General features: G+C 44.7%; 2 protein-coding genes across 3 annotated transcripts; both read right to left on the bottom strand.

Annotated features, from left to right (window-relative positions):
• Positions 1–1,634: 1,634 nt before the first annotated feature.
• On the bottom strand, positions 1,635–24,043 carry CENPS (centromere protein S). Of its 2 annotated transcripts, XM_069947982.1 has the most exons (6): positions 23,951–24,043; positions 21,526–21,649; positions 17,407–17,440; positions 12,664–12,730; positions 12,168–12,319; positions 1,635–2,159 (listed from the first exon to the last, which is right to left on the bottom strand). In XM_069947982.1, the coding sequence occupies exons 1-5, from the start codon at positions 23,987–23,989 to the stop codon at positions 12,179–12,181; spliced, it is 405 nt and encodes a 134-aa protein (XP_069804083.1). In that variant the 5' UTR covers positions 23,990–24,043; the 3' UTR covers positions 1,635–2,159; positions 12,168–12,178. The 2 variants fall into 2 exon arrangements, with proteins under 2 accessions (XP_069804083.1, XP_069804082.1); XM_069947981.1 differs by lacking the exon at positions 1,635–2,159 and having other exon boundaries at positions 12,081–12,319.
• Positions 1,953–8,034, bottom strand: CORT (cortistatin). The gene is made up of 2 exons (XM_069946574.1): positions 7,876–8,034; positions 1,953–2,159 (listed from the first exon to the last, which is right to left on the bottom strand). Exons 1-2 carry the CDS (start codon positions 8,032–8,034, stop codon positions 1,953–1,955), a joined length of 366 nt encoding a protein of 121 aa, XP_069802675.1.
• Positions 24,044–27,686: the final 3,643 nt, after the last annotated feature.

Below are 27,686 nucleotides of genomic sequence, written 5' to 3'. Positions count from 1 at the left end.
TAATGTAAAATGTTTAATTAGTTCATATCTATTGATTTTTTTTCTGAGGTACAGCACACTGATGATTTAAATCGGCTAATATATAGATCGAAAAACCAATATGGATGGGATTTTTCAGCATTAAAAACGGTGGCACTTACATGCATGTCTTTGGGGTCAGCGCTGTATGTAATGCCGCTAAGATGGTAATGCAAGCACTATGAGAAGGCACAAACCCCCTCTTACTGTTTGGGTTCATCAATGTGGTACGATTCTCAGGTTATGGTGATGATGGAGTTGCAAATGGATTCCGGCTCTGCACACCTTATATAAGTGATTACAGTGCAGTTACATCCAGTGACTACAGGAGATGTCTTCTCTGAGTCGTTCTTTCCCTTTCTTGCAATGACATCTTCTCCCGCTCATGTTTGGTGGCCAACAGCAATATATTCAAATGGCTGTATGATTGATCATGCCTTCCAAAGGCTCTGCAAATGAGCATCATCCGTAGATGACCCCATATTGGACCATCTAAAAGGACCTTAGGCTCCTGACTTTTTTTTTTTTGTAATCAATATCCTCACTTTATCCCCAAAGACAGTGCCCCAAAGGGTAATAATGTCCTCTTTGGTAGGTAAGTGCCTCCCGTTAACAGTATAGCACCTAGTAGATAGGTGCTACCCGTTGAGTAGATGCCCTTGTAGACTTTTTCTTCCAGAAGATGGTTGACACCAGTGTAATTAGTTGCTCTCTAGTTTAGATAGATGAATGCCGTATTAGTCGTCCCGATATGCGGAGTAAGCGAGTACCAATCTGCTAGATTACATGGCTTGATGATTGAGCGGGCAGGGCTGCACAGATATCATTGCTTTAATCAGCCATTGACCATAAATCAGCTATTAGAGTGGTGCGGCCGGCAGCAGATGATTTTTTTTGACATGCTAAAACACAACGATGTCTATTCACAAAAAAAGGAAGCCATACATTAAGAGTCATAAGAAAAAAAACAGATCACTCATCTCAGGGAGACCAGCCAAACGATAACACTGTAGGATGCTAGTTAAAGCGTTCAATGCAGTGAAATCCTAGGGGCATTGCTGCCTGGGAAATACGAATATGCAAAAAAGAGCCTGTGGAGCCTCATTTAGGAGTCTCAAAACACAAGACTAGCCAAATATCCCTCCGGGAAGGTCCCGGCTAAGGGGCGGCTCCTGTAGGGAAACAATGTAATGACATGGGAAAAACCAAGCCCAGGTATCCTAGGATTTCACTGCATTGAGCGCTTTACCTAGCAGCAGACAGTGTTGTCTTTGGCTGGTCTCCCTGAGATCAGTGATCTGTTTCCCATTTGGCTCTACTAGGCATTGCTCCCACCTAGCCAGAATCCTGCTTCACATTGATGAGGGGCATATGCATATACATGCATACAATTTATAGCAGTGCTTTCCTCCAGAAACAGTGCCACCCAGGTCGACAGGCAGTATCTGGTACTCAAGCCCCTTTAGCATGAATGCTGTAATACCAGACAAAGCACTAAAAAAGTTGCCTTCCTATGATGTAGTACTTAATGGATGCTCCATTTTAGTTACACTCAATGGCATCACAACTTTTTGCTGCACACAATGCTTTTATTTAGCAGATAAAGTTATGGCGTCATTTATACAAGATGAAGCATTATATACATTGAAGAAGGAAGGACATATCCTTGATAGCAACGGCCTGATCTGTGCGGTCACATTAGATGGTGGGTGGCTTGCTCTAGATATTCTGCATACAAATATACCGCCATCTAGTCCAACTACTGCATGTTAAGTGGATCCGTCCTTCACACTTCAGGGAGTAGACATTTTTTTGAAGCACATAAATATATACAAAAATAAGCATAAGCTTCGCCCAGGATGGATGCATAAATGGAATTACATGCAGGGGACGGGGAGAGGACCCCGGGGACATCATATAACAGGAGGACAAGCTCAACAAGCAGAGAAGGTCTTCCAGAAGAAGTTTTTACACATAGACTTATCACTGCCCATATGTGGGTTATACATTGATCTCTGTGGCCTATAGGGCAGCTCTGGATCCTCCACGTTTATCATCACTGTGTCGTCCTCTGGTGACTTCCAGTCAAATATGGCAGACAGTACATTCAGGAGGTTGCCTTTCTTTATTTCATCTGTATTCTGCAGAAAATAAGACACAAGGAGGTTACAAGGTGTTACATATATCCAAAGATTATACCTGTGCAGGGAAAGTACAGTGTGGTGTCGCTGTTGGGGTAGCCTTAAAGGGAATGTGTCACCTAAATTTTCTTTTACTGATTAGAGCCAGAAACTAAAACTTGTTCTTTTATTCTAATCTGTTTCTATTTTTTTTTACTTTATTTTATATTTATTTCACTTTTTGTACATTGTTATGGGGGCTGCCATCTTGCCTGGGCTGTTCTTAACAGACATTACTGCTCTGTGACCTGTGAAGAGGTCATTCCACAGGGAGCTGCTATTGTCTCCTCTATCTACTGGTGTCACATGACGCTACAGTGCTGTGCGGATCACTTTACTGCAGCCTCCTCTTATCATCACAGACACAACAGGAAGTCTCAGCTTCGTTTAGCCCCAGTGGTGAGAATAAAAACTGCAAGATATCAGGATTATTTTATAATATAGATTTAAAAATTAAATAATTTCCCAAAAATTCTTAAAAATAGGTTTAACATAAGAACATTATTGAAACAATAAGTCATTTCTTGATGAAACATTCCCTTTAAGTAGGTCTCAACTTGTTACTGCTCCCACCAGCAACAGGGGGATTAATTGACAGTGCAACGCTTGTTGTGCCCGACTCACCCTGTGGCAGAAAGGTTTGCAGCAGTGCTCCTCATCTGACCAGCAGTTATAAATGGCAAGGATCATCCTGCTTGGCTTCTCCTGTTTGGATCAGCTGATCGCTGTCACTGCTCACATACTTATATAAGAGTTTCTAATTGGTTGCCCCCTGACTTTTGCAGTGCTGTGCGGATTATAGTGTTTGTTTCTGGTGTTCTTTGCTTTTGTTTCTTTAGTGCCTTATTCTAGAATAATTTTATTTCTACTCTATTCTCAAGTTGCCCTTGTATCTGTATTTTTGTACTTGTTCTTGTTTGATCCTAAAAGTCTTGTTGCTTTAGTTTCTTTTGATTCAGTTTCTGTCCAGCCTTGCTTTTATAAATGGGTCCCAGTGCCTTCTTGTTCTCTTACAGTTAGTTTGCAGATTAGGGTTATCATAGGGATATTGGCAGGGTCGGTGGTGTTTAGGTTTAGTATGTAAAGGACAACTCCAGTGGGGAAAAAAAAAAATTCTAAAAGTCCCCCAAAGCTAATTACTGTCACATAGTTATACTTAATGCTTCCAGGTGGGGAAAAAAACGGCAACTAAAGCACAATACAAGGTTGTATGACTTTGTAACGTGCTTTAATTGCTGTGAAAAAAAAAAATGATTGGAGTTGTCATTTAAAGGCCTTATTCCACAGAACAATTATCAGCCGTTAAGGCCAATAGAAGGCAACCATCTGCCGACATAGTTCATGTTGGCAGATCGTTGCAGTCGTTTGTCTTGCAACCATGTTGAAAAACAAATAACTGTGATAGCAGCAATCTGCTGTCGTCTCTCTGTGGAATAGGAGTGGCGGCAACAGACTGCCGCTATCCTCTATGGCAGGGGTGTCAAACTCAGGCCCTCCAGCTGTTGCAAAACTACAAGTCCCATCATGCCTGGACAGCCAAAGCTTTAGCTGTCCAGGCATGATGGGAATTGTGGTTTTAAAACTGCTGGAGGGCCTGAGTTTGACATGTCTGCTCTATGGGCTGCCCGGACGATCTAGCGATCACCCGAGCAGCCCCCCTGCACTAACTCGCTCACTGCTGCTGCGTGCAGTAGCGGATACAACAAGCAGGGAACGAGGTCCTCACAGTCCGCCCGTGGAATAGGGCCTTAAGGATAGCTATAGTGAAAGATTTAGGCATAGTTCCTGTTGCCAATTGATTTGTTGCTATTCTTGTTACTTATTATTTGTGATATTACTCAACCCTACTGTAAGTCCTGGGGGTATCTGAGTACTGGAAGCCACCGTTAGGACCCAGGAAAGGTGACTGCTATAACTAAACCCTATACTGCCATCTTGAGGCCAGCCAGTGACATTACACCAGGTAATATATAAGTAGTCCAAGCTCATAGGATGGTCAGGTGAATCTTAGGCAGGGGACCCTCCTCCATGATGTCGATATTTCCTAACAGGGCATAAGGAAAGCATTATGTTGGTGAGACAATCCCTCTAAACAGATTTCTGCGGCTTTATGGAGAAAAAATAAAACAAATGGTGATGAGTCTGATCTTTGATTTAATTTGGAGGCAGCCAGGCAGGTTAATACGTTACATTTGCTACAGACGCAGCTAAATCTTCCACAAATGGCCGTTTTTTTTCACTCCCCAGACACGCACAATGCTTTGATTTACGTCTGTGGCATTTGATTATGGTAAAATAAAATAATTTTACTTTCCCCTTTTATTTTTTTTCCATCCTTTTACACAGATGTTAGTTACGCAGGACGGAGGGAACAAATCACGGCTCTCATTATTCCGTAGCCCCCATTATTTCTGCGTGACATCGGTGGTTCTTTAAATCTAAGGGTCCTAACCTTTTCCCCATCACTCTGGAGGCAATTCAGAAGAATATGACAGATCCTGACAGATAATGTACTGCCAGACTCCAGAGCTGCACTTCCCCGTACCATTTTAATGTAATAACCTGCTTTAATGGTTACATTTATGGACTGTTTCCTGGAACTTTTTCAAAAAAATGGAAAAAAAATAGAAGTAAATGAATCTCTGAAATAGGAGACTGTAAAACGGAGAGGATTTAATTAACTGTCCAGGCCGCGACTCGCAGCCAATCGCAGGGTTTCATCCTTCATACATAACTTTATTTTACCATTGATTTCCTTTCAATTCACCTTGTTGTTCTTTTTTTCCGTTCTTTAGATGCAGCCTCCTATTAGGTTAAACATATAAAGGCACTTATCTGGAAACAGCCGTGTTGTGTGCGGTCTCCGCATGGACGCAGATCAGCCGGGTGCCTGCACTGTATTTGCCTTCCTTGTCTGTTTTGTTTAATGTGACAAGTGGCCCCAGAAAGCTTTTTTTTTTGTTGTTTTTTTTCTTTCCTTCTAGTACCAGAAACTAGTGTGGAGTCAGCAGCCATATGGTAGATGAAGGTGGGTCAGGCCAAGTGGTCAAGGTAAAGAATTTTATTTTAGAAGTGGGAAATATATGAACTGCTTACAAGCCGAACTTCATTTTATAGGCAGAATGGGGGAGATTTATCAAACTGATGTAAGGGCCCTATACAACAGGACGATTATCAATTGTTCGGAACAAAGCAATAATCGTTTAGTTGAATAGCAGTTAATGGTTAAACAACGAACGAGAAATCGTTGATCGCTTAATGAGACCTGGACCTATTTTTATTGTTGCTTGTTCGCAAACCGTACGCATGGAATAAGAAGTTGTTCGGGCGTTCGCAATAGCGACGACAAGACGACAGCAAGAACGATCATAAGTAACGATAATCGTTCCGTGTAATTGGGTGAACAATTTCCGGTCGTTCACAATAACGGTCTTTTGAGATCATTTATCAATAATGATTATCCGCACGATAATCGTCCTGTGGAATAGGGCCCTAAAGTAGAACTGTCTCAGTTGCCGCTAGAAACCAGATTCCCCCTTAATTTTTCAAAGAATCTGTGAGGAATGAAAGGTGGAATCTGATTGGTTGCATTATGTTTTTTTAATAGGTTTTATTAAATTACCAACAGTTACAACAATAACACCATCAGACAACAAGCCTATACAGGCATCGAGTCTCACATGACAAAACCAGGAAAAAAAAAATAGTATCAGGGGTCACTAGTATACAGCAGAGTGACCACTTTTAGGATAAGCATTTCAACAGTGACATGACGTAAAGGAAGTCACAATCTCAGAGGACTATTCTCAAAAAGAAGGATAACATATGAAAGTGTGGACCCGCCAATCCAAAATCGTACAAAGTACAAACTACACTCACTCACCATACACACTCTGCTGCACTCTTTTCCCCTGCCCCCTGGTCAATGAGCAGAACCGTCCATCATCAGTTAAACTTTACACCATGTTTGATAAATCTCCCCCAATATGCTTACACTATACATTGGAATATACCTGCTGTAATACTGCCTCCTATATACAGGAATATAACTACTATAATACTGCCCCCTATATAAAGGAATATAACTACTATAATACACAAGCAAGGAAGATAAGAAATCTGAAGATAGCAGAGACGATCCCGCACCTGTTCCATCTCTACCCCTCCCTGTGTTGATGTGTTGAAATAAACCGCTGAAGACTACAGCATCGGTGAGTGCTTCAGATTTCTTATCTTCCTTGCTTGTGCCATAACTACTATAATACTTCCGCTATATACAGGAATATACAAGGATATAACTACTATAATACTGTTCCTATATACAGGGATATAACTACTATAATACTGCCCCTATATACAAGAATATAACTACTATAATACTGCCCCTATATACAAGAATATAACTACTATAATACAGCTCCTATATACAGGAATATAACTACTATAATACTGCCTCCTATATACAAGAATATAACTACTATAATACTTCCCCCTATATAAAAGAGTATAACTACTATAATCCGACATGGAGAGAGAGGAGCGGCTGCACATCACACCTATGGCTGATACTAATGCTGCTAAGCCTATTTTAAAAAAACAACTTCAGGATGTTTGAATATGAATTGATCAAGCCATATCGCCCTGTGTACCAACGTGCAGGTCTCCCGGTTCACACGGGTCCCTACGCTAACTCCACACCGTGTCGGTCAGCGACCGCCACCCCCGCAAAGCGTGCACATGCAGGGAAGGGAGGCCATGGAATGGCCCTGCAACCCCCATGTCACAGGACCAGACCCAAAATACCCCCCCAAAGTCCCAGCCATCACCACCAGCGGGGAATATACAAGAATATAACTACTATAATACTGCTCCTATATACAAGGATATAACTACTATAATACTGCCCCCTATATACAGGAATATAACTACTATAATACTGCTCCTATATACAGGAATATAACTACTATAATACTGCTCCTATATACAAGAATATAACTATTATAATACTGCTCCTATATACAGAAATATAACTACTATAATACTGCCCCCTATATACAGGAATATAACTACTATAATACTGCCCCCTATATATAAGAATATAACTATTATAATACTGCCCCTATATACAAGAATATAACTACTATAATACTGCTCCTATATACAAGGATATAACTACTATAATACTGCCCCCTATATACAGGAATATAACTACTATAATACTGCTCCTATATACAGAAATATAACTACTATAATACTACCTCCTATATAAAGGAATATAACTACTATAATACTGCGCCTATATACAGGAATATAACTACTATAATACTGCCTCCTATATACAAGAATATAACTATTATAATACTGCCTCCTATATACAAGAATATAACTACTCTAACTTACGGTATTTAATCATATACCATATAGTATTCCTTTTCATGTGTACATGTATTGATTCTCAGTGATATCTATGTATCAGAGATCTGTGAGCAGCTTCTTCCCACCTATAAGTAATAATCTGCTAAGTGCTATTAAAAGTACCGCCCTGGTACTCTCACATGGTTGTGTCTGTATACAAGTCCATTCATTATTGCAGTTCAGCTTTTCCATCCATTTCCATTAGACATTTATGGGATCTGTAACTTGGGCTACACCCCCCCCCCTCCTCCCTGGTACCTACCATGCTGCCAATTGCTGTCACTCGGTCGTGTCTGGTGGGCACAGTGGAGCTGACTGTGTAGCTGGCAAGGAGGACCAGCAGGAGCTGTGTGGTGTGCAGAGACTGGCACATGTCTGATGGGCTGCGGCTGTTGCGGATGTTCACAACCTTCCTTGGCATCACCTGGGATGGCAGCTCTTTATATAGGCAGACAATTTTACACCCCGGCCATGACGCATAATTAAGAGCAATTTCCAAGCCGCGAGCGAACGTGGCGATAAGTGAACGTACTTTAGACAAGAGACGGGGGAGGAGGACGCGGCCGTTCTTGTGAAGAGGATCATAAGAAAAGATGAGACGTTACATAAGGAGCTGAAATGAAAAGCAATAACTTCATGTGTCTGAGGGGCTTTAGTCTGCGCTGCGCTGCGCTGAACGCTCGTACTTACAATTCAGGACCGAGCTTATCAAATCTTCAAGTAGGTTTGAAGACATAAGGACTATATTCTGGAAGCACGATGTAACAAAGCCAAATCTGCTACCTTCTACGTAGCTTTCAGGCGCTTTACCCGATTCCTTCATACACATCAATAACACTTGGCTCAAGAGCTTAAGTGTTCTGAATTGATAGAGGAGGGTGAAGCCGCTGCCAGACTCTTCTGGTGGAGGTTTATTTCACTGAGAACAAATGGAATAACAGGTTCAAACGTTTCAGTTTCTCACCATTTTTAAAAATCCTTGTTTTCAACCAGTGACGATCTTGTGTACAGTACCGACGGGAGAGTCTCTGCTACCATGGCTGTAAATCACTGATCGGGAACCTGCGGCTCTCCAGTTGTTGTAAAACAACATTTCCCATCATGCCTGGGCTGGAGGGCCAAAGCTTCCCCATCCCTGGTGTAAATGTAGACATCCACAACTCTGTCTCCTGTCCTCACAGTTTGCTGTAATGCATCAATGTAAGGAGTTTTTTTTATTAGATCCTATTAAAACAAAGTAAAAAAAAAAAAAAAAAACTTACCTAAATTTTAATTTCCTGAAGTCCTTAGGCAGCACAACAGATGGGAAAAAAAATCCATGAATCAGCAATAAATCAACTAAGCACTTTAAAGGTTCATTTACACACGAAGATTATCTGCAAAAGATTTGAAGCCAAAGCCAGGAATGGATTTAAAAAGTGGAGAAATCTCAGGCTTTCCTTTATGACCTGATCTTTGTTTATAGTCTGTTCCTGGATTTGGCTTCAAATCTTTGGCAGATAATCTGTCAGATAATCTTTCTGTGTAAATGGACCCTAAGGGGTACTCCAGCAAAAATCTTTTTCTTTCAAATCAACTGGTGTCAGAAAGTTATATAGATCTGTAATTTACTTCTATCAAAAAAAATCTCCAGTCTTCCCATACTTATTAGCTGCTGTATGTCCTGCAGGAAATGTTTTATTTTCAGTCTGACACAGTGCTCCCTGCTGACATCTCTGGCTGAGACTGGAACGGTCCAGAGCAGGAGAGGGTTTCTATGGGGATTCATAGAAAACAGAGAGAGTTCCTGTCTCGGCCAGAGATGTCAGCAGAAAGCAGTGTGTCAGACTGAAAATAAAACATTTCCTGCAGGACATATAGTAGCTAGTAAGTATGGGAAGATCTGAGATTTTTTTAATAGAAGTAAATTACAAATCTATATAACTTTCTGAGATCAGTTGATTTGAAAGAAATAGATTTTTGCTGGACAGCCCCTTTAAGTATCACCAGACCAGGAGCCAGTGTATTGTTAAGTGTAACAATAACCAATGGGAAGCTTGTGCTGCCTACAGACTCCAGGAAAGTAAATTTTGGTTTTCCTGATAGTCCTACAACAGCACAACTAATGGGACTTCGTAGAAGTACCCTAATAGGTGGGACAGATGAAGCCAACTAGAGAACAGTGTTTCAGACTCCTAAACTAGGTCACAACCTGTCTTAGAGAGCAGGAAAGAAAAAATACTGCTGGTCTGGTGATCAGCTTTATAGGGTGAATACTTAACCCTTTCACGACCATTGGTCATTGATTCCTCAGTGCCCAGGTTGTTTTTGGACATCATCTTATGGGATCACAATGATCCCATAAGATGATGTCCCTATGTCTGGCCCCTCTCCTCTGTCCCCTGCCACAATCTTGAAACAGCAGCAGGGGAGAGAGGGAAGGGGGCAGTGCGCACAGCCGCGCGCCCTGCCTTCCCTCCCCTGGCGCGCGCCCTGTCTTCCCTCCCTTCCCGGCGGCAGCCTCCGTAGCCAAGAAACCGGAAGCCTCAGGCTTCCGGTTTCCATGGCTACCCTTGGGGGTCTGCGATCACTTCGCAGAGCCCTGATGGACACCAGACAGATAATTCTCCCTCTGTAGAGGGAGAATTCTCTGTCAGGAGACCTATAGATGTTGCAGTCCGGTGCTGAGAGTTGCGGCGGGTCACCGGCTATCACTGATAGCCGGGACCAGCCCCAGATGGCAGAGGTGCAGCTTCTGCGCCTGTGTCATCCTGCAGCGTAAATTAACGTAGCTACAACATCACCCATAGGCTGCAGCGACGTTAATTTACTGTGCAGCAGCGGGATAGGGTTAAGGGAGAAGTTCAGCCACTAGTAAAAGATGTCAAACCCCAGGGGCAGGGTAACTATAACAAACCATCTCAACTCACCTCTCCAGCGCTGAATCGCCACACTGGGACCCCTGCCGGGCTCCAGGATCTCCTGCATTGCTGACGTCACAACCCGGTTGATGGACAGCCCACTTAACCAGTCAGTGATTCGTTGAGACAATCATAACTCAGGAGAAAATGCCTTCCGGCGGGGGTCCCGGGGCCGGTCAGACAGCACATCACAGAGAGAGGGAAGTAATGATTTATTGTTATATTCTCCCCTGCCGCCTGTCAGATATTGACAATGAGTACTATTGACTTCTATATATAGTGCGACCCTGCTGGACACTCCATTGGAATTACAATGGATGCGTATGTAAATGTAATATACAGTGTTTTTGATTGAATACATTTATGGAATACTTTGGGGAGCAAGTGTCCTTGCTCCCCAAAGTATTCCATAAATGTAATCAATCAGTACATTTGGACATCACAGTAAGCCCACCGATCCGCCGCCGCTCTGGACTACACTGAACTACTACTCCCATCACCTGCTCATAGCATGAGCAGGTGATGGGAGGTGTAGTAGCTTGGTTATCGCTATGCGATCGCCGCCGCTGATGCTGCCGGGCGCCGCTCATCACTGCAGCCATCATCCCCCTCCGTTCCTCCCTCCTGCTTCTTCTGGGATTCGGCAACTTTACACTATCTGATGGCTGACTCCCCGCCCGACCGCCGCTCTCCGATCACACATACGGGCTCCCGATGCTTCCTGATGTCCCCGGCCGGTATGTGTGATCGGTGAGTGGCGGCCGGGCGGTGAGTCAGCCATCAGATAGTGTAAAGTTGACGGAACCCAGAAAAAGCAGGAGGGGGGAGCGGAGGGGGATGATGGCTGCAGTGATGAGCGGCGCCCGGCAGCATCAGCGGCGGCGATCGCATAGCGATAACCAAGCTACTGCCCCTCCCAACACCTGCTCATGCTATGAGCAGGTGATGGGAGTAGTAGTTCAGTGTAGTCCAGAACGGCGGCGGGCGGCAGCGGCGGACTTACTGTGATATCCAAATGTGCTGATTGATTACATTTATGGAATACTTTGGGGAGCAAGGACACTTGCTCCCCAAAGTATTCCATAAATGTATTCAATCAAAAACACTGTATATTACATTTACATATGCATCCATTGTAATTCCAATGAAGTGTCCAGCAGGGGCGCACTATATATAGAAGTCAATGGTACTAATTGACTTCTTTATATAAAGCGCCCCTGCTGAACACTCCACTGGAATTACACCCCTGGTTCGTGACGTCACAGTATATCAGAAAATCTGAAGTCTCCCTGATCTACTAAATTAAGGGATATAGCCCTATATGTGCATTTCCCATAATTAATATACATTAGAAATTTGTCTAACTTTCCATAAGTAATAACATATTAAATAGTTTTGGCCAGACTTCTCCTTTAAGTTATTGCTATGTAACCTGTCTCTGATTGTACCTGGGTGGCTGTAACCCATTTGTTGTGCTACCTGATTAACCCTTATATGAAAGTGAACCCTTTATATTCTATCACAAATGAATATTGTACAAAATAGATATTTAATTAAATATACTGACATAAAAAAGTCCTACATATTGTACATGATGTAATATTTACAGGATGCCGGTGACATATAAATTCATTGTACAGGACAAGGGACGCACATAGGACACCATCATTCCACGTTGTCATCCTCGCCCTCCGCCATCGCAGAATCGCCATCCGATCGTCTCTTTCCGGTGCCGATTGATTTCTTCTTTCTCTTCTCCTGGTTGTTGGCAGCAAGTTCATCGCAGTAGGAGGAGATGTGCTTTTGCTAGAACACAGGAACGAGAACCGCATGGATCTAGGGACCCGAAATCCACAAAAACATCCAACTATATTATATAAAGGTATACGAACTATGCACATATTTAACCCACGCCGTACCCATACGCCATTATTAGCTACGACGCTATAAAGCGAGCTCAGCAGCCGAGCTCGATTCATAGTGGGTGAGGACCGTCTGCACTGCGATCACGATGCAACTGCCTGATCCTTTTGCTCTTGTGGAGATAAGCCCCCTCCCTCATCTGGAAACCATAAGCATGCATGTGTGTAATGGGCTGCCAGCTATCTAGCCCACCCATCAGTCTCACATTCAGCTATAAAGGTAATTACCAGGGATCGGCTGCGCCTGCACAGCAGCTTCACGTCGTCCACGGTGACAGTGCTTCTCTTCCCATGTCTACATAAAAAACAAATAGGCCATTTTTATGAAGCCAAAAGGTAAAAGCCAAGAGCTGCAGACGTCTCGGTTTTACTACATGCATTTTTTTTGTTTTGTTGTTTTCTCATAGTAAGTTATGTGGTTCTTTGATCATGTGATTTAAAGGGGTTGTTCACCGGAAAAAAAATCTTTAAAATCAACTGATGGCAGAAAGTGCCAGAGACTTACAATTTACTTCTATAAAAAAAAAACAAAAAAAAAACAGCCTTCCAGTACTTATCAGCTACTGTATGTCCTGCAGGAAGTGGTGTATTCTTTCTAGAGGTTTTCTATAAGAATTTGCTGCTGCTCTGGACAGTTCCTGACATGGACAGAGTTGGCAGCAGAGAGCACTGTGTCAGACTGGAAAGAATACACCACTTCCTGCAGGACATACAGCAGCTGATAAATACTTAAAGCGACTCTGTACCCACAATCTGACCCCTCCAAACCACTTGTACCTTCGGAAAGCTGCTTTTAATCCAAGATCTGTCCTGCGGTCCGTTCGGCAGGTGATGCAGTTATTGTACTAAAAAAAAAAACTTTTAAATTTGAAGCCCGTGCCAAACGGGAGTATCTGTGCCCTAACTCTGCACCACCCCTCCGTCCCTCCTCCCCCCCTCTTCATCATTAGGAATGCTCCAGGCAGATTGTCTACTATTCCCCACCTGTTTAGCCCAGCACATGGGCTGGATCGTTAAGGACCTGTGCGGTGTTCAGCATGTAGAAAATGTTACAGTGGCATTCCTAATGATGAAGAGGGTGGGGAGGAGGGACGGAGCGGTGGTGCAAAGTTAGGGCACAGATACTCCAGTTTGGCACGGGCTTCAAATTAACAAGTATTTTTTTTTTTGGACAATAACTGCATCACCTGCCGAACGGACCCCAGGACAGATCTTGGATTAAAAGCAGCTATCCAAAGGTAAAAGGGGGGGAGGGGGTCCTATTGTGGGTACAGTCTCGCTTTAAAGGGAACCATTCACCCCGTGGCCGCCGGCAGAAACTGACATACAGTGACATAAAGGTCAATATACTTACCACATCGCTCCCGGTCCCGTCCCGGATCCCGTTGTTGACACGGAGAAATCGCAGATTCTTCTTCTCGCGCCCATTATGGTAATGAGCTGAGATGAGTCCAACGTCCATAGGAAACGACGGACGAGTCCAACTTATTCATGAGGTCCTCTTCTCGTCGCCGCCCATCCAGGCCTCCTGGAACTTGATTGACGTCTTCAGTCTTCTGACGAATTCCCGTGCAGGCGCCGCTGTGATGGTCTCGTCACCTCTTCTGCGCCTGCGCGGTAAACAGGATACGTGTTCGAGGCAATCGGCGCACGCGCAGTAAACAGTAAAGCTGTGGAGTGGCTTCAATTGTGAACTGCGCATGTGCCGAAAACGACTGTCATGGCGCCTGCGCAGGATCCGGTGAGAAGAAAGAAGATGAGGAGGAAGAAGACCCGGTGTCAATCAAGTGTCGGAGGCGGGGAGAAGGCTGGACTTCGGGCCTGGCGGCGCTCATTACCATAATGGGCACGAGAAGAAGAATCGGCAATTTCTCCGTGTCAACAACGGGATCAGGGACGGGATCGGGAGTGATGTGGTAAGTATATTGACCTTTATGTCACTGTATGTCAGTTTCTGCCGGGGCCACGGGGTGAATGGTTCCCTTTAAAGACTGGAGATTTTTTAATAGAAGTAAACTACAAATATCTAGCACCAGTTGATTTGAAAGAGAAAAAAGGATTTCTATTAAAGAATGTAAAAAGAAAAAAAAAGAAACAGACAAGAAGACAGTACATTGACAGAAACACACAGGACCTAGCATGTGCAATTCCCACAGTGGCCACAGGGGGGCATCAGAGTGTATTCCCATGTATGGTTAGAACAGAATAAACCATACATTGTCTACCATGTCCTTATTTGTGCACTTTTTAGAGGTGAGATCCATGTTTTCCATCAAAAGAAAAAATGTCTTCAAAGTTAAAAAGGCGAAATAAATGTCAATGTAACTGGAGAAGAGAGGGTGGCGGGGCGGCAGGCGGGTGGAATCGGCACAGATTATAGCAATATGTTTATAGAAAAGCAAACACATCCCATTACAGAAAGGCGTCATCCTACACAAGAGTGTGCGGCGGTGGCACCTGTGGGGAGCGCAGATCCGCAGTGTGTTTACCCCTCTCTGCCAGCAGATGTGTCGGGTTAGAACAATGGAGTCCTGCAATTACAGCGCACATCCCTGTCCTCACACCTGCAGGTAATTTGATGGAGCGGCTCTCAGCAACCACTGAGCTTTACATGAATCGCTTTTTTTTTTTTTTTTTTTTAATTCCTTAAAGTGGATACTCCAGAGCTGCACTCACTATTCTGCTGGTGGAGTCACTTTGTATATACATTACATTACTGATCCTGAGTTACATCCTGTATTATACTCCAGAGCTGCACTCACTATTCTGCTGGTGGGGTCACTGTGTACATACATTACTGATCCTGTACTGATCCTGAGTTACGGCCTGACTACGATTCTAGCAAAATTATAACAATTTATTTATGATATATCAAACTAAAAAATAAATATACTCAAAAATGCACCTATGGAGAAGAAGAAGTTTAAGAAATACAGTTAAAATTGCAAAGTCTCTATATGGTGAGTTGCATCACTGGGTGCCGACCAATTGCGAGATTATGTTATAAGTTACCAGCCACTATTTCCAATGCGTTCCTTAGGTCATGAACACAGCTCTGGATTGCATCTCGGACTTATAGTCCTCCTAGAGATACCGAGTTTTGGACTTGTTGTCCTTCTAATTACGTAGTTAGTATTGGACTTGTAGTCCTATTGAGTATGCAATTGTCCTGGAAGTGTGCAATTGTCCTTGGACTTTTAGTCCTTCTAGATCCTTAGTACCTGTTTCAGGTCACTTCTCTACAGGCATCTCTCGGTTGGATGCAGGAAGATACAGATAACGATAAAAGTGCGTTGATACTTAGTGGTATTGGTAAATACAATCGGCGTTACTTATTGAAACACTGTAGCGGTAATGCCGCTTCTCACCCGTCCTGAGTCAGTAGGTAGTATCGTACTCTCTCTCTCCCTTGCTGCGTCTCAGCAGCCGATCGGTGTCAGCAGCTCTTGGGGTAGAGGGATCCTGCAGCGCGTCCTCGTGGTTCTGAGGATCTTTTTCGCGCGTGATGTCACAGCCTCGATATCATTCCAGGTGACTCCGTCCGAGACAAGGTGATAAAGGTGACAGTGCCCAGTCAGGTGGCCACAAGAAAATCGCATTTGGGGGGCCCCCCAGAAGAATAATGTAATCGAAAATATGATTCCAATAAAAATAAATAATTATGATAAAAAGTTCATAAAATTGCTTTTTATCATAATTATGTATTTTTTTATTGGAATCATATTTTTGATTACATTATTCTACTGGATGGCCCCCCAAATGCGATTTTCTTGTGGCCACCTGACTGAGCACTGTCACCTTTATCACCTTGTCTCGGACGGAGTCACCTGGAATGATATCGAGGCTGTGACATCACGCGCGAAAAAGATCCTCAGAACCACGAGGACGCGCTGCAGGATCCCTCTACCCCAAGAGCTGCTGACACCGATCGGCTGCTGAGACGCAGCAAGGGAGAGAGAGAGTACGATACTACCTACTGACTCAGGACGGGTGAGAAGCGGCATTACCGCTACAGTGTTTCAATAAGTAACGCCGATTGTATTTACCAATACCACTAAGTATCAACGCACTTTTATCGTTATCTGTATCTTCCTGCATCCAACCGAGAGATGCCTGTAGAGAAGTGACCTGAAACAGGTACTAAGGATCTAGAAGGACTAAAAGTCCAAGGACACTTGCACACTTCCAGGACAATTGCATACTCAATAGGACTACAAGTCCAATACTAACTAAGTAATCAGAAGGACAACAAGTCCAAAACTCGGTATCTCTAGGAGGACTATAAGTCCGAGATGCAATCCAGAGCTGTGTTCATGACCTAAGGAACGCATTGGAAGTAGTGGCTGGTAACTTATAACATAATCTCGCAATTGGTCGGCACCCAATGATGCAACTCACCATATAGAGACTTTGCAATTTTAACTGTATTTCTTAAACTTCTTTTTCTCCATAGGTGCATTTTTGAGTATATTTAATTTTTAGTTTGATATATCATGAATAAATTGTTATAATTTGGCTAGAATCGTAGTCAGGCCATTTCATAACTGTGACCTACTATACCATATTATTTAAAAGATAGGGCTGTGGTGGTCTTGAGGACTAAAGAATCTCCTATACTACTTTATTTATTATTTGCCCGTCTCTAGGTAAGGGCATTTTTAGTTGAACCTCGACCTACTCAGGAATACAATTGCGAGCTGCACCTATATACCCCTTTTGATCCTGAGTTACATCCTGTATTATACTCCAGAGCTGCACTCACCATTCACCAGTCAGCTTAGGTTTACACTAGTACAGTAATATTTCCTGCTATTATGTTGTGCCATGTGTGTTGGTTGTGGCCCTTGGCCCTGTAGGGCCCCTGTGCAGTCACCCATGTCCGGTCCCCTGTCATCTCCTGTGTTTCGGCTGGTGACAGGCTTGGGAGGTGCGGGGAGCTGGACGTTGGCGGAGCTTCTCTCTCTCACTTACCGTGAAAACATCTCAAGGTCCTTTGCAAACGTTTCTGTTGAGTGAGAAAAAAATGGAAATGAGATGTAATTAGTGCGGCTGGAAAACTCATCATTAGGAATCTTGGAAGGACATCAAGACGGAGCGGCTCACGTGAATTCTTCAGTAACCTAAAAAGGACAATCTGACGGTAACTGGGGGGATGGGGTCTGCAGCCGAGAGAGATACTTAAAGGGGTCTTAGGTGAAGCTTAAAGGGGTTATCTAGGATTAGATAAACATGGCCGCTTTCTTCCAGAATCAGCTCCCCTCTCCTGTCCCTTCAGGTTGCGTGTGAGTTTTGCAGCTCAGTTCTACTGAAGTGAATGGAGCTGTATTGTAATACCGCACAAAACCTGAGGACAGGGGTGGTGCTGTTCTTACAAGAAAGTAGCTGGGCTTTTTCTAACCCTGGATAATCCTGCAGCTTTCTCATATACCTTGTAGTTCAATGTTCCAACAGTTTCACAACCTCTGCTTGATGTCAGTGAATTGTAATGTGTGAATGATGACCTAATGTTAATGCTTTGTCAGCTAAACAGTCTGGATACATGTTACCTGCGCTGATACATGGTAACAACTCTTAGCTGTGTTAGGGCTGCACTTTCCATTATACAAGGATTGAATAGACCTAATGTGGAGCTGGGTCATAGACAGGGCCGTATTTACCCGTGGTCCGGTGCCCAGGACAGCGCGTTGCAGGGGGGCAGCACCAGGGAGCAGGGGGAAGGAAAAAACTTTTTTTTTTGTTTATATCTTTTTTTAGTCTCCCACCTCCTGTCGAGACTTGCCAGTAAATCTAGTGTCTTTTCAAAGGGTGGGCGGGTATGCGATTGGTCAGGTCTGATGTGGCGGTGTTATCCAGTCACAGTGTGGCGGTATTGGTCAGGTCTGATGTGGCGGTGTTATCCAGTCACAGTGTGGCGGTATTGGTCAGGTCTGGTATAGCGGTGTTATCCAGTCACTGTATGGCAGTATTGGTCAGGTCTGGTATAGCAGTGTTATCCAGTACAGTATGGTGGTATTGGTCAGGTCTGGTATGGCGGTGTTATCCAGTCACAGTATGGCGGTATTGGTCAGGTCTGGTGTGGCGGTGTTATGCAGTCACAGTATGGCGGTATTGGTCAGGTCTGGTGTGGTGGTGTTATCCAGTCACAGTATAGCGGTATTGGTCAGGTCTGGTGTGGTGGTGTTATCCAGTCATAGTATAGCGGTATTGGTCAGGTCTGGTATGGCGGTGTTATCCAGTCATAGTATGGCGCAATTGGTCAGGTCTGGTGTGGCGGTGTTATCCAGTCACAGTATGGTGGTATTGGTCAGGTCTGGTATGGCGGTGTTATCCAGTCACTAAATTGAACACAAAAAGACAGGTGGCTCAACCGAATACTACATGAAACTACGGGGTGCCACTCAATGTCTAGATAGCAATCATGATAAACCAAAAAGAAACAAAGAGCTAGACATGAATCAAAGAGTGCACTCCACCATACGATTTATGAAAAATAGAAAAAATGAATTTTATTAGTTACAAATCACATAGAACACTACACAATACAATTAAAAACAATTTAAAAAGTTCCAGTCAGGAACATACAAATCTACGGTCTACCCACAAAATCAATATTGGGCATCAGACCTGCGGGGGGTAGCATACAAATAATATTGTTGACATGACCCAAGTAAAATATATTAAAGTGTCACTGTCGTGAATTTTTTTTTTGCAGAAATCAATAGTCCAGGCGATTTTAAGAAACTTTGTAATTGGGTTTATTATCCGAAAAATGCATTTTTATCATGAAAAAGCAGTTTGAAGCTCTCCCCCCTGTCTTCATTGTTCTCCTATGGAGAGAGCTAAAGAAAAGACCAAAACAGGACAACAAAGAGTTAATCTACAAATCCCTCACGGGATATCTCCTGTGACAGTCACCACTGACCTGTCTGAGCTCCGATTACAGCTGTCACCCAGCTCCGTGCCTGTAATCCTCTGTTATCTGCTTTCTGCTGCCGGCTAACTCCCCCCTCCCCCCTCCCCCCTCCCCTCTCCCTAGAGCAGACAGGGGACGTCTCCTGCAACAAGTCACAATTTTCAGATTTTTCAGAGTGGATGAAAAAGAGGAAGGAGGGGGGGGCCTGGGAAAAGGCTTTTTACATGCAGATAATGGCAGATTTGGCTAATAAACCCAATTACAAAGTTTCTTAAAATCGCCTGGACTATTGGTTTCTGCCAAAAAAAAAAATACGACAGTGACTCTTTAAATGTCAAAGAATAATAAAGTCAAATCCCTAGGCACTGCCTGCAAAAAGCTAGTGTTGCCTGGAAAAACAGTATTATGCAAAATGAAATCTTATCAATTCAGAAGAAAAAATGTAATCAAAAACCATGATAATGAAAGCATAAGTCCATGTGTCGACAAATCAAAAACCAAAGCACTGCACTAAAAGACAAAATGTCAAAATATATGTCTAAAGTAATATCACCCAAAGCAACACAGAATGGAAGTTGGTGCCTGAATGGAGCAAGGGTCATGGAGCTAACACCCCCGAAAAAGAACCCCACGCGTATCGTCACCCTCCGGTGACTTCGACGAATATATTTAGACATATATTTTGACATTTTGTCTTTTAGTGCAGTGCTTTGGTTTTTGATTTGTCGACACATGGACTTATGCTTTCATTATCATGGTTTTTGATTACATTTTTTCTTCTGAATTGATAAGATTTCATTTTGCATAATACTGTTTTTCCAGGCAACACTAGCTTTTTGCAGGCAGTGCCTAGGGATTTGACTTTATTATTCTTTGACATTTAATATATTTTACTTGGGTCATGTCAACAATATTATTTGTATGCTACCCCCCGCAGGTCTGATGCCCAATATTGATTTTGTGGGTAGACCGTAGATTTGTATGTTCCTGACAGGAACTTTTTAAATTGTTTTTAATTGTATTGTGTAGTGTTCTATGTGATTTGTAACTAATAAAATTTATTTTTTCTATTTTTCATAAATCGTATGGTGGAGTGCACTCTTTGATTCATGTCTAGCTCTTTGTTTCTTTTTGGTTTATCGTGTTATCCAGTCACAGTATGGCACAATTGGTCAGGTCTGGTGTGGCGGTGTTATCCAGTCACAGTATGGCACAATTGGTCAGGTCTGGTGTGGTGGTGTTATCCAGTCACAGTATGGCGCAATTGGTCAGGTCTGGTGTGGTGGTGTTATCAAGTCACAGTATGGCGCAATTGGTCAGGTCTGGTGTGGTGGTGTTATTCAGTCACAGTATGGCGCAATTGGTTAGGTCTGGTGTGGCGGTGTTACCCAGTCACACTATGGCGGTATTGGTCAGGTCTGGTGTGGCGGTGGTAAATGTGACGCCTGGAGCTATAATCAATCTTCCAATCCTGTGGTGAGATTTCCCTCAGACAATATGCTGACGCCTCTAATCATTGATTCCATGTGCAAATTTGTTGATGTTTTAATCAGTTAAAAGCCATGAAAAACGTGATTCAAACAATGTTTCTCCATGTAGAGAAAAGGCCCTATTCCACGACAGATTATCTGCCAAAGATTTGAAGCCAAACCCAGGATTGGATTTGAAAATAGGAGAAATCCAGTCTTTCCTTTATGACCTGTTCTCTGTTTATAGTCTGTTCCTGGGTTTGGCTTCAAATCTTTGGCAGATAATCTGTCTTCAGATCTGTTGGTGGAATGTGGCCGAAACCAGGCTGCCATCTCTCCCCCAGTATCATGTGCTGTTACCAGGATTATTGGCCATACGCCTATTGGTTACCACATGAGGGTCTGGCCTCTGCTGCATGTGGTGACGTACAGTAAACGCGGTCATGGTGGGGGTCCTGCCATGGTTGCCAGACCAGCTTTGTTCAGTTTTGTTTGACAATCTGGTTGCTAGGGATTAACTTTCCTGACAACCAGTCTTTTTAGTGTTGTTGCCAGAAAGTGAGTCCCTAGCAACCAATCTGTCTCAGGTCTTCAGCTCAAGGCACAATTGGCAATATGTGGGCACAGAATGGGTGAAGCAGCCTGGCATATCCTGTTAGGACAATAAGCTTTGAGTGTTTTGGACCCCGTGAGAGGTTTGTCTCTTACCACACTGCCTGAAAGAGATTTCTGAAATTGCTGCGATGGCTTGTTTGCTGAAGGTCACTTCCTTCTCGTCGCTGATCTCCTGGCAGATCTTCCCCACCGTATAATGGAAGGAAGCCTTCAGCCGCTAGAAAGGATAGGAAAAGACAAGTAGGAATGAGAGTTCGTTCACACTGGTAGCTGACGAATGTGTCAATTTCTCCACTGATCGACCCATACAAGGGTTTGTTTTTACTGATGCTCCCAAGATGGGGGAAGCCCGGATTTACCTTTCCAGTCTAGGTTTGAGAACACACACACAGTCCTAATAACTGCAGGTATACAGACCAAACTTCCTCTCCCCTGCACACAGCACATGTTAAGCCCCGCCCCTTACTTGCTGTGTTGTCCTCCTGCTTCTATCACTAGAGACAGATTTCCCCCAACAACTGGCAGTGAACAGCAGATTACAGAGTAGGGCGACACCTGGTGGCCAAGAATTTAGAGGTTCTGTTTTCTGAAGCAAGAAGTCATTTACAAATATGTTAGAAATCACATAGTGACATGAAGGGAAATTGTTTGCAACTAAAGTAACCGCTAAATAATATATCCTTTAATCCCAATGAGATAAGGCCCGGGCAGCATCAGCAGCAGCTAGGGTACCTTTAATCAGAGAAATTTATCTGACAGATTTTTGAAGCCAAAGCCAGGAATGGATTTGAAAATAGGAGAAATCTCAGTCTTTCCTTTATGAACAGTTCTCTGTCTATAGTCTGTTCCTGGCTTTGGCTTCCAAAATCTGTCAGATAAATCTGTCTGTGTAAAGGCACCCTTATGTACCAGGCCGGGCCTGGAGCTGTACTGCTAATCCTACCCTGGCCATAACTATAAAGGTAAAACTGATCTATATATTAATTATAATTTATTTTTAACCCTTGTGGTGCCAGTATAGGCAGATACCAAGTTTAGAGGAAGGGTACTTATCTGCTCCTGTCAGTGCAGCCTCATGTTTTAGGGCTTTACTTCTGTGTGACACATCTGCCCCTGTCAGTGCTGCCGCACAGACCTCTATATACAGCTGAGCAAAGAAGATAAATTTTAGCAGGTCAGGAATAAGCAGTCAACCTTAAAGCACAGTCACTCTAGGCCACGGCCGTTGGGCACAGGGCTGCAAGTTTAAAAGTTGTTTTTTTGGACAATAACTGCATCACCTGCCGAACGGACCCCAGGACAGATCTTAGAAGCTATAAGAAGGTACAAGTGGTATGGGGGGGCAGATTGTGATACAGAGTCGCTTTAAAGAGATGGGTGAGGTCTCTGGGACCTCCTGATTTATGGGCCCAGTTACAGTTGCGACCCCTATAGCTACACCACTGGCTGGTACCCAGTCCCTGTCAGATACCGGCCACAGCACCTAGGGAATTACACACCTGATATCACATTCTGCAGAACGTTAAGCATATATTTTTCAGTGCCTGACAACGCACTGAAGTATAGAGCTTTCTGAATGTTTTTCTTTCAAATCAACTGGTTTTAGAACGTTATATAGATTTGTACTCTCTCCAGTCTGACACAGTGCTCTCTGCTGCCACCTCTGTCCATGTCAGGAACTGTCCAGAGCAGCAGCAAATCCCCATAGAAAACCTCTCCTGCTCTGGACAGTTCCTGACATGGACAGAGGCGGCAGCAGAGAGCACTGTGTCAGACTGGAGAGAATACACCACTTCCTGCAGGACATACAGCAGCTGATAAGTACTGGAAGACTGGAGATTTTTAAATAGAAGTAAATTACAAATCTATATAACTTTCTGAAACCAGTTGATTTGAAAGAGGAGGATGTTTGCCAGAGTACCCCTTTAAGTGTCCGGGAATGGTGGATACAGCAGGCACCTGGATGTCATAAGACACAGAAGCAGCCGATCCACCCAGCACGGTGCACCTGTACAGCGCTTATTGCGTTCAACCCTAAAAATAGGTCTGGATGGTCACTAAGGGGATAACCACTTGAACACGGACAAACATATTAAATCATCAGGCTGGTCTGTAGGTATAAAAACGTTCCTGACTCTCCCTTTGGAGTATAACTCCCATTATGGTCCCACTGACATACTGACTATAACCTGAGAACTTATGGTGCTTTCACCAAAGCTGAGCTGCTGTAACATGAGCGGTCAGCAGGTGGCGCTGCTACACAACCTGTCCCGGACACTGAGCTGCTGTAACATGAGCGGTCAGCAGGTGGCGCTGCTACACAACCTGTCCCCGACACTGCAGATACACCAAACAGCCGCTAGATGGCGCTGTGAGCACGCGATTCCTTAGCAGCGGACTCTACGTGAAAAGTAGCTATCTAACGGGTCGGTAACTAGAACCGGCCCGGTGTGTGGGCACCGTAAACTCCGTCACTTCTGTAAGAATTGGTAAATAAACCCATACACGTCATTGTTACCTGGGTGTGAGTCAGTCGCTGCTCTTCATCCTCCGCCATAACAGTCCGAGATGAGGCTCAGCTGTGACAAACTACGTACCTTACCGCCAAGAGTCAAAAACTACGGGAAGTGACGAAGACCAAACTGCACGGCGAAGCGAAACACAGGACGCAGCCCAGACTCCAGCTGATGGAAAACTACAATTCCCATCATGCCTGGACAGCCAAAGCTTTAGCTTTGGCTGTCCAGGCATGATGGGAATTGTAGTTTTGCAACAGCTGAAGGGCTGAAGGTTCCCCAATCTCTTCCAATCTATAATGTCAAACACAGAGCTCTCTGTCAAAGAACAGCGCCCCCCCTCAGGTTGTGTGTGGTATTACAACTTAGCTCCAGTCACTTTAACAGAACAGAGCTGCAATACCACACACAGACTGATGACGAGGGTGGCGCTGTTTCTGGGAGAAAGTAGCCATGTTTTCCTCTATAACCACTTTAACATGTCGCACCGCATGAACACCAGCAAATAAGATGCGTCTTCTCCCTCCAGCGTTCGGGTTATAGCAGTGCTGAGGCGGCTCACAACCTATACGTCTTGATTAGGCTTGAAGAGACCGGAACTTAAGTACCGGACGGATGATCTTTGCGGCCGCAGTGTTCTGATGTGAACGCATCAGCACGCGCCTGCATTAGAACCTCCCACAGCACACAATGAAGCAAGCGGCCGGAGCCGCTCGCTTCATTGTGTGACCTGACAGGGTTTCCTACGGCCGCAATTCATTGAATTGCGGCCGCAGAAAACTGGAATTACAGTTACTTGCGGCGCCACACTGGATCCCGGCCGGAGCGTATACGATGTGTATACGCTCCGGCCAAGATCCCATAGAGGTAAAGGCAGTGTTCCACTCCGCGAAAAGTACGGACGTTGTAGCCTAAAGCTATGTTCACACTACGTAAAAGTATGGCAGTTGTTGCCATCAGCAACAACGGCCGTACTTTATGCGCCTGTGAACATTGTTCTATGGGATCCCGGCCGTAGCGTATACACATCGAATACGCTCCGGCCGGGATCCCATGTGGCACCGCAAATAACTGACATGTCAGTTTTCAATGAATTGCGGCCGTAGGAAACCCTGTCAGTTCACACAATGAAGCGAGCGGCTCCGGGCGCTTGCTTCATTGTGTGCTGTGGGAGGTTCTGATGAAGGCGCGCGCTGATGCGCCCGCATCAGAACCCTGTGGCCGGAAAGATCATCTTAATTACCAGCCGGGATGATCCGGGCAGAGAGGGTCACGGAACGGCCGGTCTCTTACGTTGTGTGAACATAGCCTAATACTGTATCTAGTGTCCTTGCTTTACATTAGGTAATAAATCCCTACAGGCTCAGCGTGCCCCTGTAAGCTCATCCCGTACGTCTCTTCAACCTATACTGTACATCCCTCCAGGGCTCTATTTGCCATTAGGCCATCGTAGTCCTGGGGGGAGGAAAATCCTTTAAATGTAGCGGTTATGCTGTGGTCTGGAGAAAAAGACAAAAAAAAAAAAAAGGGTTAAAGGGTTAAGTCAGGCGAATTTTTTTTTTCTTTCAGATCAACTGGTTTTAAAAAGTTATATTGATTTATAAATTACTTCTATTTAAAAATCTCCAGTCTTCCAGTACTTATCAGCTGCTGTGTGTCTTGCAGGAAGTGGTGTATTCTCTCCAGTCTGACACAGCGCTCTCTGCTGCCACCTCTCTCTACTACAGGGGGAGAGAGCACAGGGGGGCTATATACTACAGGGGGAGAGCGCACAGGGGGGGGGCTATATACTACAGGGGGAGAGCGCACAGGGGGCTATATACTACAGGGGGAGAGCACACAGGGGGCTATATACTACAGGGGGAGAGCGCACAGGGGGCTATATACTACAGGGGGGGCTAAATATTACTGGGGGAGAGCGCACAGGGGGCTATATATTACAGAGTGAGAGCGCACAGGGGGCTATATACTCTAGGGGGAGAGCGCACGGGGGGGCTATATATTACTGGGGGAGAGCGCAAAGGGGGCTATATAATACAGGGGGAGAGCGCAAAGAGGGCTATATACTACAGGGGGAGAGCACACAGGGGGCTATATACTACAGGGTGAGAGCGCACAGGGGGTCTATATACTACAGGGGAGAGTGCACGGGGGGGCTATATATTACTGGGGGAAAGTGCACAGGGGGGGCTATATATTACAGGGGAAGAGCGCACGGTGGGGCTATATACTACAGGGGGAGAGCGCACAGGGGGCTATATACTACTGGGGGAGCGCACACAGGGGCTATATACTACTGGGGGAGCGCGCACAGGGGGCTATATACTACTGGGGGAGTGCACAGGGGGCTATATGGAAGGGGGAGAGCGCAGGGGGGGGCTATAGATTACTGGGGGGGCTATATATTACTGGGGAAGAGCACACAGGGGGGCCATATACTACTGGGGGAGCACACAGGGGGCTATATACTACTGAGGGAGCGCACAGGGTTCTATATACTACTGGGGGAGCAAAAGGGGGCTATATACTAATGGCGGAGAGCGCACAGGGGGCTATATACTACTGGGAGTGCACAGGGGGGCTATATACTACTGGGGGAGAGCGCACAGGGGTCTATATACAACTGGTGGAGCGGGCACAGGGGGCTATATACTACTGGGGGCTATATGGAAGGGGGAGAGCGCACGGGGGGGGGGGGCTATATATTACCGGGGGAGCGCGCACAGGGTGCTATATACTGCTGGGGGAGCACACAGGGGGTTATATACTACTGAGGGAGAGCACACAGGGGGGGCTATATACTACTGAGGGTAGAACGCACAGGGGGGGCTATATACTACTGGGGGGAGAGCGCACAGGGGGGCTATATACTACTGGGGGGAGAGTGCACAGGGGGGCTATATACTACTGGGGAAACGCACAGGGGGGCTATATACTACTATGGGAAAAGAAACAGGGGGCTATATACTACTGAGGGAGAGTGCACAGGAGGCTATATACTACCGGGGGAGCACACAGGGGGTTATATACTACTGGGGGAGCAAAAGGGAGGCTATATACTACTGGCGGAGAGCGCACAGGGGGCTATATACTACTGGGGAGTGCACAGGGGGGGCTATATACTACTGGGGGTGAGCGCACAGGGGTCTATATACAACTGGGGGAGCGGGCACAGGGGGCTATATACTACTACGGGAAAAGAAACAGGGGGCTATATACTACTGAGGGAGAGCGCACAGGGGGCTATATACTACTGGGGGAGCACACAGGGGGTTATATACTACTGAGGGAGAGCACACAGGGGAGGCTATATACTACTTGGGGGAGTGCACAGGGGGCTATATACTATACCTGTTTCCCACTAATAAGCAGCAATTCTGTATGTAAATAGTTCAACAATGTTTGTGAAAAGTAACAAAACACGTTTCCTATTGCTGTTCAGCTCGGACCTTCACCTGACAATAGACCCCGGTAAGTGGCCCCTCACTAAAAGTTGTTGAGTACCCCTGCTCTAAGGTGTACTTTGTAATGGTATATGCACACAGAGTAATTCTTGCTAAAAACTCCTTGACAAGTCAATTCTTTGGGCGGACGGCGGAATCCGCCCAAGTTATAATTTAATTCAGCGAACAATTACGCATGCTATCCTATAGAGTATTTTTATGTAATTATTTTTTTATAATGGGAATTGGGGGGGGGGCAGTGATTTTAACTTGTATTGGGGGAGGGGCTTTGGGA

The sequence above is a fragment of the Dendropsophus ebraccatus genome, chromosome 12 (genome assembly GCF_027789765.1).
Source record: "Dendropsophus ebraccatus isolate aDenEbr1 chromosome 12, aDenEbr1.pat, whole genome shotgun sequence".
Taxonomy (NCBI): Eukaryota; Metazoa; Chordata; class Amphibia; order Anura; family Hylidae; genus Dendropsophus; species Dendropsophus ebraccatus.
This window is presented reverse-complemented; position numbering and strand designations above follow the sequence as displayed.